Source organism: Scomber scombrus, chromosome 20 (genome assembly GCF_963691925.1).
Source record: "Scomber scombrus chromosome 20, fScoSco1.1, whole genome shotgun sequence".
Classification (NCBI taxonomy): Eukaryota; Metazoa; Chordata; class Actinopteri; order Scombriformes; family Scombridae; genus Scomber; species Scomber scombrus.
Genome location: NC_084989.1, coordinates 13,020,765 through 13,033,765, shown reverse-complemented (window position 1 = coordinate 13,033,765; position 13,001 = coordinate 13,020,765). Strand labels below are relative to the sequence as shown.

At 39.9% G+C, this 13,001-nt stretch overlaps 1 protein-coding gene across 6 annotated transcripts in view; it reads right to left on the bottom strand.

The window, feature by feature from the left end:
- The window catches only part of eya1 (EYA transcriptional coactivator and phosphatase 1), a 31,416-nt gene extending 20,596 nt beyond the window's left edge, over positions 1-10,820 (bottom strand). For 2 of the 6 annotated variants that reach the window (XM_062441188.1, XM_062441191.1), the window contains exons 1-6: positions 10,697-10,820; positions 8,254-8,331; positions 6,138-6,204; positions 5,614-5,759; positions 4,582-4,704; positions 336-418 (exon numbers count right to left, since the gene is read on the bottom strand). In XM_062441188.1, the coding sequence (XP_062297172.1) occupies positions 336-418; positions 4,582-4,704; positions 5,614-5,759; positions 6,138-6,204; positions 8,254-8,331; positions 10,697-10,820 (621 nt within the window). Of the gene's footprint in view, positions 1-335; positions 419-4,581; positions 4,720-5,613; positions 5,760-6,137; positions 6,205-8,253; positions 8,332-9,853; positions 9,920-10,696 lie in introns of all 6 variants that reach the window. The other 4 variants (XM_062441189.1, XM_062441190.1, XM_062441186.1 and 1 more) reach the window with 3 other exon arrangements.
- Positions 10,821-13,001: the final 2,181 nt, after the last annotated feature.

Sequence of the window (13,001 nt, the reverse complement as noted above, 5' to 3'; positions counted from 1 at the left end):
GTGCAGATTCCAAAACATAAATGCAAACATATGTCTGTTCTGTCCTACATCTGGACAACGATCTGTCTTGTTTTCTTTTTTCTTCTCCCTTTCCTCTGTGGCATCGTGTACATATGTGTTGGAGGAGGTACAGTAGATAATCCTGCATACAAAGCTTTTGACATCCTGAGTGATTTATGTTTGAATGTGTCACGGATGAAATGTAACATATTGAGTATGCATGTTTCTTAAAGATTTCCAGGTTGAGAAGAAGTCTGTGATTCAAACGAACATAAACTGATCACTATATTCTGATACCACATAGAAAAAGAAAGAAAAGGTACAAGTGCAACTACCTGTTGTGCGCTATTGAAGCCAGTTGAGTTCGTCAGGGAATTGTTTCCTGCATACAATCCTGACGTTGTTGTGAAAGTACCACCTTGAAGGAAAAACACCATTTTATGTCAGAAAACATTATAGCATCTACAGTGCAGTGACAGAGATGAAATGGTCCATTGTTAAGAGAAAAAAAAAGAAATATCTTTTGTGAAACAACTATTTGAGGTGGTGAACAGAGGGAGGCCTGAGGGAGAGCTCCCAACAGTGGCCTTATCTTTCTCTTTTTCCTCCCTTATCAGTGATTGGATCAGGCTTGATGAATGACGGAGAAGGGGGGGGTAAAAAAGGGTTAGAGGCGGACTGGACCTGCTTCCAAAGCTGCCCAAGCCCGCACAATGTGAGGAACACAAGAGACTGTTGTGTGCGAGTTACTGAAGGGTGGCGTGTGGTGAAAAGAAGGGAGGGAAATAGTGGATGCAGTGGGATGGAGCAGGGGCAGTGCAGTGAGAAATATAAACGGAAGGGTAAGGTCTGGGTGAGTTGCACTGGGGGGGTTGCTACTGACATTCAGCCTGAATGAATATGTATATTCCCCTTTTCACTTGCTCAAAGGATGGTCCTCCTGGGTAATTAAATAATTCAAGGGAGCTGATAGCATCTAATAGCTTAATAATACACATGACATGAGTTATAGAGGAGAAGAGCAGTGACTGCCCCTGGGGCCTCGACTTCTCTCTTTAACTGCCATCCACCTGTACTGTCATGTCAGGCAAGACAGCAGCAGGAGAGGCAGCTTGAAGGGGATCACAGACTGGCACAGGGACAGCAGGGTGACAAGCAGAGTAAGACAGAAGGCTAGAGGGCTAAAGTCACTGGGTGTGATTTGTATCTGTATTAAAGCTAAAATGATCCCATTATTTTGCTAATTTGTAAGATCATAATTATTCATTAATCTTACAGAAAAAAAGGTTTTTTTTTGCACCATAATTACAAATTTGTAAATATATAAAACAATAAGAATACTTAAGTTTTGGGCAATTGTTAACTTTCTCATCAAAATTAAAGCTCTACCTAAAAATCTAAAATTGCACCAAAGTCCACATAGATGTTACAAGCTTTAAAAATATTACCCACAGGGTCTTTACTTTACTACTTGTTTCTGTGGCAAATTCTTTATACATTCATGAGGGACATTAATGAGTTCAACCATTGCATTCTTTAAAACCACTTCTTAATTTATCAGTGCAATGATCCTCCCATAGCCAAAAAAAATATCTAATAGTTTCAGTGAAAACGAAAGGGGAGATAAATTTACTGTTCCTAAATGGGGGCGTAATTACACCTTTGTTCCCAGAGACAAACAGAGGGAGTTCCTTTCATCCTCTGGTCATTGGCCCCATTAGGAGGGCCCTCCCACACCGTGACAAACATGAAGCAGCTTTCAGAAAAGGGGGAAAGATCAGGGAGGTGGGGGCATGAAGGTTGTGTTTGGAGGAAAGCACGGAATAGAGACTAAGTAGTTCACTGTTATGCCTTGTCTGTTCATTAAGTATCCAGCACAGTGGCTAAATAAGAGAAACAAATACCTCAAGCTCCAAAGATTGCCAGGATCCACTAATTATTTGTGCAGTATCTCACTTTCTGCTTCCAGCAATCACAGACACAGCAGATTTCTACCTTGTTTTTCATCCTGGCCTCTACTGGTTATTTTCCTTCAGAACTATTCTCTTTGTTGGTTTGTTTGATATTTCAAGGCCTGTGAGGGGAATTTTAAAATGTTGTGTTCTCCGCAGAAAGTTCAAAATTAAGTGAAAGTCTGACAGAACAATAAGACAGAGACAAGGAAGAGTAAGGCTGCAAAGGACAACAAATTAGCGTAATGCACAGTTCAAACAGTTATAAAAGCTCTCACTGGCAGGGTTTGAGGGTTGCTCTGTGGAGAACAAGGAGCCACATAAAAGCCAAGGGGACCCTTGCTAGCCTAGTGAGAATGGACCCATGCTGTTGGGAGTGGTGGTGCTGGTTATGGTTGGGGGAGAAAGAGGGGGTCTTGTGGTTCCCCGGGGGGGCATGTTTTCTCTCCCTCCCCCTGTCCTGCTCCAGTTAGTTCACTCACTCAAGACCAGACATTGTCCCTCCCTCCTCTCCTCCTTCCCTCCTGCCTTCTGGCTCCACACATTGGAAGTCCATTTGCTTTGCTTGATCAGTCGCCTTGCCATGGGCTATGTCTATCATCAGTGCACAATATTTGTAGCAGAAGTTTGTATGCCCCACTTGGGAATAGGCTATCAAGTCCAGATGGGCTCTCTTTTTAAAAAGGCAACCAAGGCTTTGGCTTCTTCAGCTTGTACTGCCACTGGGACGGAAAGCTGGAATCCAATTATTCACCTAATTAGCATCTGCTCAATCCCACCATCAGCACAGTCGCAGTATTTTTGCACAACTCTGATGTTTAAGTTTTTTTTATGACAAGCTACGAAATGCACTATATAAACCTCCACGTGGGATCGCAGAACCGTTGCACACAAAAACGCCTTTGTCCCCTTTAAGATTTGGTGCCATGACTTTAGCACCCACACAAAGCTCCATGACATTGGGCAAGAAAGCAAGGAGCAAAAACATTAATCTAATCGTACTCCGTCCTGACAGCTGGCTACAGGCTGGTGGCAGGGACACTGAGAGAGAGGGGGAGTATCAGATGTGGAAAAAGAGTCTTTGGTTGGGACACCCAGGCCTGAGGCACCTCGCCCAGGCAGATCAATAGGCCAGAGAGAGTAATGATGATGGTACAGCTGACGGCCAGAGCCACAGTTAGAGTTAGAGGCCAAAATAGTGGTCAATCTGTCATCTAACATGGCTGTCAATTACTAACACACTTAACGTTGCGTGGGGCATCTGATAACCAGAGATAGCAGCAGAGAGTGAGGGAGAGACAGAGATCGACAGAGGGAAAGAGAAAGACAGTGTAAGAGCATAATACTGAGAAGATGAATGGGCACATAATACTGTCATCGTGAGTTAAACCACTAAGGGCAGGATAGCAGCTTGTGCATTCTGCCTCACATGCTCCGTCTCTTGTTCCCTTTCTTCCTCTCTCTCTCTCTCTCTGCCTTTCCTTTTTCAGGCTCTTGGCTGCGCGCTGCAAAACTCCGGCTGTGGCCGACTGTATTTGGTTAAGAGGCGTGGAAAAGAGGCTTCCCCGCGCCACATCTGCTGCTGAGCTGGCGTTATTTATTGTGAGATGCTCTGGAGGCTTTTCAACAACATGTGGAGATGTTTCTACTGTCACACATTAGATATTACAGGACAGAACACAAAGAGTTAGTTAAGTTAGTTAAATGTCCTTGCCTGGTGCAGGTGGAACTGAGACTTTTTCAACCAATACAAAAGAGAGAGTAAAAGAAACAGTATATGGCAGCAGGCTGAATCTACACTTAAACTGACTGAATTACTGGAAAGAAAGAGCAAAAGAGGGGGAGTGCAGGGTACAGCAACTCATCTTTATCGGTTTCAAGCCCATAAATCTCTACAGTCTCAGCTCTTAAACAAATACAAATATGATCACAGGGAGAAAAAAAACAAAGGCTGAGGAGTGGGGAGCGACATGGCTGCTGCCTCCTAAGTGCCTGCCATTTTTCCATCTGTGTTGATTCTTTTAAGAGGAGAAGGAAGCAGCCGTTGTGGCCGCACATAACGACTGCCTGGATGCAACCAGATTCTGGGGTGAGGCAGAGGGCCGTGTTGTGAATCAGTCCGGCTCTGCATGCTATTAAATCAGGGACAGAGACCTATTTCTCTAATCTTCTATAAAAAGAGTAAAATAATTGGATTGGGCAAACAGAGGGAACACATGGCAGCGATATTTAAATTAAACAAATGAGGAAGTCAAAGGAGAAAAAAGCCAATACGTGACATTGGAAAAATAATGTAAACATAGGACAGAGTGGATGAGTACTGAGTTGACAATGTGGTGCAGGACAGGAAGAGAAACAAAGCAAGAGACATGTCTGAGTGAGAAAGAAAAAAAAAAAGATAAACAAAACAGGAGAAAAAAAACATACCAGCAACCATTTTTATGATTGTTGGAAAACTTCAGCTCATATATTTTGCTGTGAACATTTTAACATTTAAAATTGGGCATGCTGCCAGCTTGAAGAGAGACTGATGGCATCTCAGGCTGCATTTGGACACCATACAGACACCCATAATGATTTGTTAGCATGAACATAGAAAAAGATGAAGGATTCACAAAGATGCCCTCACCCTGCATCTGGTAGCTGTAGGGAGCCTGTCCTGTCTGCGGCGTGGTGAAGCCAGAGCTGTAGCTTAGGAAGCCCGTCTGTCCTGGGGATTGAGACTGGCTCAGACCCCCCTCTGTTTTTATGCCTGCCCACAATGGACCTAAATCAGTTAGTGACACCAGATCGGTTTGATGCACAGACAACAGTCAACACACTGGTTTAAATTACACTGGACACAGCAAAGGGACACATAGACAGGCTGTGTCACTTACTATAACAAACTAATCATAATGGACTGCTGATTATCTGTTTACTGATTTTCACTATTATCAGTTGTTTAGAAATATTATCTCTTACTGCAGGAGTTGTCAACTTGCCTGTAAATCCAAAAACCCTGTTTAGAATATGATTGTTTGATTTTGTATTATTATCAACATTATTATTAATATTATCTAAGATCTGCCATCTGTGAAAGGTTGCAAAATTAATAAACCATTTTGCTTTTGTTTGTGAATTAAACTGGCCACTGCTTAGATTGAATTTGTTACAATGTAGTTTCCATGCAACGGTAGGTTGCAGGGCTCCATTCAAACAAACAGTGTAAATTCCTCCTCATATTGAAGAGTCATCTGGGCTCAAATCACTCCAAAGACTTTGGACAAATAAAGCCTACAGTGAGCCATATACTCCATGCTTTTTCTAGCAATGCCAGAGGAAACCAGTTTTTGTTTTCAGATTTATATCACTAATCTGTCAGACATATCTGAACAGCTTGACAAGCAAATTCGGTTTTATTGCATTGAAGGAGACTATGCAGGCACTAAACAACAACTCAGCATATCTGCTGTGCCTGCTTTACAGGAGGAATTGTGGGAACATGGTTTGTTATAAGCAAGGTCCTGACCTTCAGGAAGGAAAATTGTTTAGTCTTATTATGTAGCTGTACTTTTCTCACCTACTCATGCAGCATGCAATGTAAAGAACACCGACAATATTAACAGGCACTTCTTAAACAGACAAGAGGAGGTTAAGATTTGTGTTAGACAGATCTTACCATAGGCTGGAATGCCATAGGGCTGGCCAGGCTGGGGGTAGCTAGCATAAGCTGCGGCCTGCTGCATTCCTGTGGTGTACTGTGTCTGCCCATACGCAGCCATATTTTGGGATGAAGGGGTAGGAAGAATATGTGGATATGTTCTGCTATTTGAGAAAAGAAATAAAAGACAAAAGTGAGAAAGGAAGGCAGGAAGAAAGAGGGCCGCGTTTTACCCTCAAAACCATAACACAAACTTTGCTAACTGACAAATTCTTTGTGATTGTGCTACCTCATTTTAAACACTGAGCCAAGCTGTAAGGCAGATAGCATCGCACAGCTCATATACATAGTGAAAGAACAATAAATGGCAAAGGAAATTTTTGCAAGATAATAATTACAACAGATTTCAGAGTACGCAAGCTGCAGACATCCAGGCAAACAAAGCCAGTCAAAACCTCTCGATCTAGCAGAAGGATCTAATTAAAGATCCAAATGAAGTTGGATGCTGCTTATTTTTTAAAGAAAAATAAAAGAAGCCTTACTTGGAAGGGTAAATCTGTGGAGAGAACTGGTGAGTTTGTCTTGGGCTGAAGCCACTGGTTCCAATAGCTGAGGAGAGTTAAAAAGAAAAGAGGCAAGCACAAATTTAAACACCAAGAAATAAGGTAAATATTATCTTTTGCCAACAGAACTTCTGGATTCCGAGGAAAGAGTAATTACATTGCATTACTCTATTTATTTCGGTAACCTTATTTAAGGTTGAAAACCGGACAGCAATAATGAAGTAAAATAATCAGGTAAGAACATCAGATTCTTCTGCTGACCCGCGTATCTCTGAGATACTTCTAGGCTGCTATGACGACCGCTGGTGTAAACACACACAGGATGGTCTGAATCAGTCTCGGCCTGTGGCTTCAGTTGCTTGGGCCTTTAAAGCCACAACCACATTGGAAGTGACATCACTGATTGCAGGTAATGAGTGCTACTGCATAATCATTACTTCATTAGGCGTGTGACTGTGTGGTTCCACAGTGATATTAACTTGTGGAAGTTCAGTCACACATATCCACAGAAGTACTCTTGTTTTCAGCAAAAAGAACAAACTAATAGACAGAGAATTTTCCGACCACTAGTATTAGAAAAGTAAAACCTCAAATAAACTCTTATCAGTATGAAAATAGAAATCAATATTAGACCTCATTTGCAAAATTTAAATGTCAATTTTGGGGAAAAAGTAAAATAAATGATAAAATTCAACACGGGAGATCCTGTCTCTCAACTGCAAGACTTCATTTAACAACTTGATACTTGACACTTTTCACGCCATTATTGGTTTTAATTTAATCAATCATTTTAAAAAATATAATTTGCAAGTTAATAGGGTTAGGGTTAATTTGAAATAAAACACAACATATGTAGGTATAAATCAAAACAGTTTTAGTGTTTAACTAGAAATATGCATTTAATACAATTCTATGTTAATTAAAAGTCTGAACAACTCAGGCAGTAATCAAAGTTCTGCCACATTACTCGCATTAACTGCAGCAGAGTGGCACAGTCTTGAAACATCTGTTTAATTGGTTGTGACATGTAAAATAAGGGATTTGGTTCCGGGGAGTGCTAACTGTATGTAACTGTATGCTGTAACCCCTCACACACATTATTAATATTGAACACTTTTCCCACATCAGCAGCAACTGCCACTGGACAAAACCTGCTCTTCTGAACGCAGCTTTGGGTTTCCCCATGGAGGATATGGGGTATACGATTACTAAATTTCATTAATATTGTCATAGACAAAAGTCATAGCAGAAATGTGTGTGCTTCAAGCGTTAAAGTATCAAGTACTTAGTTAAACAGTTAAGGAAATACAGGAAAATTAGCAGCAAGATAATATAATGCACAGTTGGATGCAGTGATAATAATACAGGTTTATAGTAAATTTAAGACACCGGTGAATGTAGGATAAAAATAACCTAAAAAATTATCACATTAGGGATTTATTTCTTTTTACAATTCCTACAATGTTATTTAGTGAAGGCCCTGTGTCTGTGTGATGTTCCCTTGCTAGGAGGAGGGTGTGAAAACCCTGCCTCTGACGGGGTGATAGGATAACAGCCCCGTTAAGAGTGAGTGCCACCCGGATGCCATGTCACTCCACTGGACAGACAAGCTTAGTGCATTACAGGTCATAATTCAGTCCTCACTGGCATGGGAACCGACAGGCACACACACACATACAAACAAAATACACATATGCAAGCAAGCACAGCATATAAATGTGCTGACAAAGGTAAGGTAGGGACACTCTTGTTCTTAAACACACACACACACACACACACACACACACACACACACACACACACACACACACACACACACACACACACACACACACACACACACACACACACACACACACACACACACACACACACACACACACACACACCATATCGGCGTTTTAGCTGCAGGGACATTTCCTAGGGCCCAGCTTACCAGTCACCCACTTCGGGCGCATCTCTCACTAATCAGTTCTGCAGCTGTGTGTGTGTGTGTGTGTGTGTGTGTGTGTGTATGTGTGTGCACTCATGTGTCTGGTCGCCTCTCACACACTGTCCTCATGAAAAACAGTCCGCCCTCCTCCCACCACCTCACCTGATCCTGAGAAGCTGTCTAGAGAGGTGTCTGCTACCGAGGTGGCGATTTCGCTGCTGCTCATTGGCTCGGTTTTAACTGCAAACAGAGAAGCCACATTGTCACGAAATGCACCAAATCAATGTCTTGGAAAAAAAAAAAAAAAAAAAAAGACGATATGATTCATGTCTAACGACTCAAGGCTTTCACATTTTCACATTCACCAAATTACGTTTTGAAAATACAACAAAAGTTACTAAAATAAAAACAGAACTGGCAGGGAGCAGGAACGGTCAAACAACTTTCCAACAATAATGTTAGCAAATATAAATGCACTATAATTATCAACTTAACATCTGTATCAGCTCATGTATTTATAGGTATTTTTATTTTATTATCTTTTAATCTTTTTTGCTAGGATAAATCTGATGCGCCAGGAGAGCTAGTTTTTTTTATCTTTATCACTGATTCTTATCATTCAAACAGGAGAAAAGCATTTACATTTACAAACGTAAAGCTTATGTCCTGTTTTTATTTCAATAATATGCTTTTTAACTAGTTTACAACAGCAATATAAATCTATTATTTTATATTGCTGTCATTCATATATGATGATTAATATAATGGCTTATCTATACTTAAATGTAGCATGAGATAAAACTATTTTTATGTTGTAGCCACATTAAGGTCTGAGGACTGAAAGACCATTAATAAAGTGAGTACAAGTAATTGACAGTGTGCAAGATTTTCTGGTCCTTTCACAGTTAGAATTGCAGATAAAAAAGAGCTCCGCAGGGACGTGCAAGTACAATTGAAATGTCAAGGAAATGTATGGTGTATAAAATCTTTTTTAAGAGTGTAGCGAACGCTGTTTGACCTTGGCTCCATTATACAACTCAGTGATAGATCTGCAAAGACGATTTCACAGCTATCTGACAGCTCAGGAATCTTTGAAATCAATCCATTTCACTTCAGGCAGGCTGGAGGATTTTTTTTTTCTTTTTTGGCAAAACAAATTGACAATGTGGGCAAGGGAGTCATGCTCAGAGAAATCCCTCATGGTTGAAGAAGCCATTTGCTGTCATGTTTTACATGTTTCTGCTATGCTCATTCTGTGCAGAAACATATGTTGACAAGGGGAAATTTTTTTGAACAACACACCGATGAAAAAATACTGATAAGGTGCATGCATAAACTAGCACACACTCAGGTCACAGAGCACAAAATAACCACCATATTCAGGAAAAAGCATGAAATATCCACATTAAAACAAAATGCACAGTACTCTATTCTCTATGCAACTTCACAACCTGACCATTCATTAACAATGGACTCAAATCCATTTAGTGTCAAACCATGCTTAAAACAGAATAACACAACAATGAAATACCAAAGATTTTCTAAATGAAAGGCACAATAGTTGAAGAAATGTTAAAATTTTGCAGCAGTTAAATTGCATCTTTTCAAAACTTTAAAAAAAAGTACAAATTAAATTTTCTTGCAGGTGAAGCAGGTGGTTTAAAGGGTAAACTGCAAAGAGTTTCTTGCTCTCTTTCTTTAAATAAAGTTGAAGAGAACACCAAGTATTGTCCTTTCATTGTATCACCAAGAGTAGACAAACCTGCAGCGGACTGTGAGTTAGAACCTAACAACCAGTCTGCAGTGGTAAGCATTGTGATGTTATCACCTATGGGAAAGAAAGAATGGCAAAGGGACATATGACAGTCTGCATCGTGTCTACGGATCCTGTGTCATGAATGCACACACACAGACACACACACACACACAAAAACAAAAAAACAAAAACAAAACAAAAAGAACCTGAGCTCAAAACACAGACTAACCTGAGGATTTCATGACAGGCGGGATGTTTTTAATAATTCGTATTGGTTTGTGACATGGGCATGACTGCTTCACTAAACAAAGGCTCAGATTTACGTGCAGGTGAATCACCTGAGTAAATAACTATGTACAGTAGAAACCTCATGCAAAACTCCATCATTTCCATGCCGTGGGCTTTGAATAATTACATGGTCACTTAAATAAACAGCTAATAGTCAAGGGAAACAATCATTAGTAGCCATGAATTGTATAAGCTGTAAATGCTATGACAGCAAATATACTGGTCAAAAATAATCTATGTTCAAAAGCTGAAAACTGATTTTTTTATACATGCACTTTCACTATTGTTGCACTGGTTTCTGAACATTATATTACTTTAAGAAGGCTATTTAAAATAAATCCACCAACAAAAAAAAAAAATACTTGCATTAGCTGCTAATCAAGAACTTTATGACTTATTATATAAAAGTATAACCTGCACAAACCTTCAATTGAGATTCTTTCAAATCTTACTCTCTCTCACATTCAATGTTACTGCACAGTTCCAATCAGTTTTTTTCTAATACAGAATATCATACAAAACAGAGCGAACAACTAAAAAGCAACAGCAGTGCACACATACCTTCAGTGCCATTGGGTGTCATGGAATTGTTATTGATGTGGGAGTTGTCGAGGTTGGGACCATTAGGAGATTCACTGCTTCCACTTACACGGCTGTGAGGACTGGCTAGATCCTGCATTTCCATAGACCTAATGAGACACACACGCAAGCACACACACACACACACACACACACACACACACACACACACACACACACACACACACACACACACACACACACACACACACACACACACACACACACACACACCAAATCAAATTACACATTTCACTCTGCCTTCAGGAAAGACACATAGCTTCATACACAATGCAGTGTATACAATATACATAATGCAGAAGTCCCAATTTAGACAAGTGAACAAAATCATAATGATACTACCAAAAAACCCAGTAAAAAAAAAAAGATGGTTTGTAAGATAAAAAAACCAAAACATCCCTTCAAAATTAAATTTGAAAAATACAATTGCACATATTATTACTGATAACTTCCTTGCACATGATTTTTACTATTAAATACAAAATACTGGAAATATAATGTCACAGCAACTGATGAGAAAAAATGTTACTTGTGAAAACTGAAGCAGTACACAAAGGCACACACACACACACACACACACACACACACACACACACACACACACACACACACACACACACACACACACACACACACACACACACACTCACCCTCTCTCTCACATATGCACAAAGACAAACTGTGTGGATTTGAAGCTATGAATAGTAAACATTTTGACAAGATAGTTTCCGATTTCTCTTATTACAACAATCTCACTGCGAGTCAATGCTTTAAATGAACACAGAATGATTACTGTTAGTTTGCTCTGATGTATCTTGGAGCAAAAATGGCTTTAAGTGTATATTGTATTGTGTGGTACCGAAGACTGTTAACAGATGTTTGCTGGTTTGAGGCAATAGTTAATGTGCCTGTTAAAAGTGCAGCACTCTGCTTGATTATAAGAGGCCATGCCTCAGTGATGGGCAGATGAGAAGATCATGAGGCATGTGTTTGCTCTGGCAAGCTCCTTAATTGTTTCTGTGTTTATACAAAAGACCATGCCACTGAAAACATTATTCTATCTTCTCATTTGTGCGCTCAAAGGATTTGATCGAGTATAGACAATGGAGTATAAAGAAGGCATGAGTGATTTGAAAAATACGGCCACAAACTCTAGACCCTATTTTCCTCTGCCACCGTTCCCATTGCAATAGTGAGTTAATGAAATTATGACAAAATGTTTTGTACATTATACTGCCATTTCCAATTATATTTCAGGGTTCTGTGTATCTCTTCTATCAATAAACATTGGCCTTTTACACAAGGCCACAAAGATAAATGCTCAAGTAACTCTGAGTACACTGAGTGCTATCAGATGGCACGAACACAACAGAATTATGAGATAAAAAGATTAAATTATGATATGCATTTACTGCATTTAAGATGATTTTACTATAATGTTATGATATTGTGATACTTTGCAGTATAGTTTAGAAAATGTAAATTTTTGTGGTTTAAGTCCAGTATAAATATTAAGTGAAGACATATATTTTTAAGAAATAATATAAAACAACAACAAAAGCCCAAGTGAGCATTCTTCACACAAACTCCAATAATGGCAGCTACATTGTGCTTTTCCCAAAGGTATATTAATTTACTCCTCATCTAAAAATATCACACCCTGCAAGCATGCAACAACACCAAAGTATAAATATAAGCACAATAATGGTCATACAGAATTAAATCACTCACTACTTAATCCAATTTTCTTCTCCTTTTTCCAAACTTTTTTCTCATTAATGATAGCTAAAAAAACTTTTGCTATCTCAAATCAGCCAACACAGTAGGCTAAGACAAGTTGACAGTTGTTAGAAGAGCATTTAAGCTGATCTTTGATGCCATGCAAAGTGCTACATGTCTCTGATGCAGCTGGCACTGGCTCAGCTGTGCTCTTACCTGGACCTAGGCGGCTTTCAGTCCTCTCAAACCACACTCCCTTTCCTTTTTCTGCCTCCACCTGCCCCAGCAGAGACAATGTCACTACTTGTTATTGCAGCTCGATGTCACAGTCCAAAACCATCCATGACACAAAAAGCCTTGTCTGAAAAAAACATTATTGTTATTCTGGAACAGAATGGGAAGAGAGGGCTAGCGGGGGAATAGAGGCTCACATTGTCTCTCTCCGAGCCGCAGCCCTGCTCCAATGTTGTTTCCTCCTACAGGTCCTCCCTCCTCCCTGAGCAAGGGGAGCATGGCCAAATGACGGAAAGGTGATTCATCATTGGTC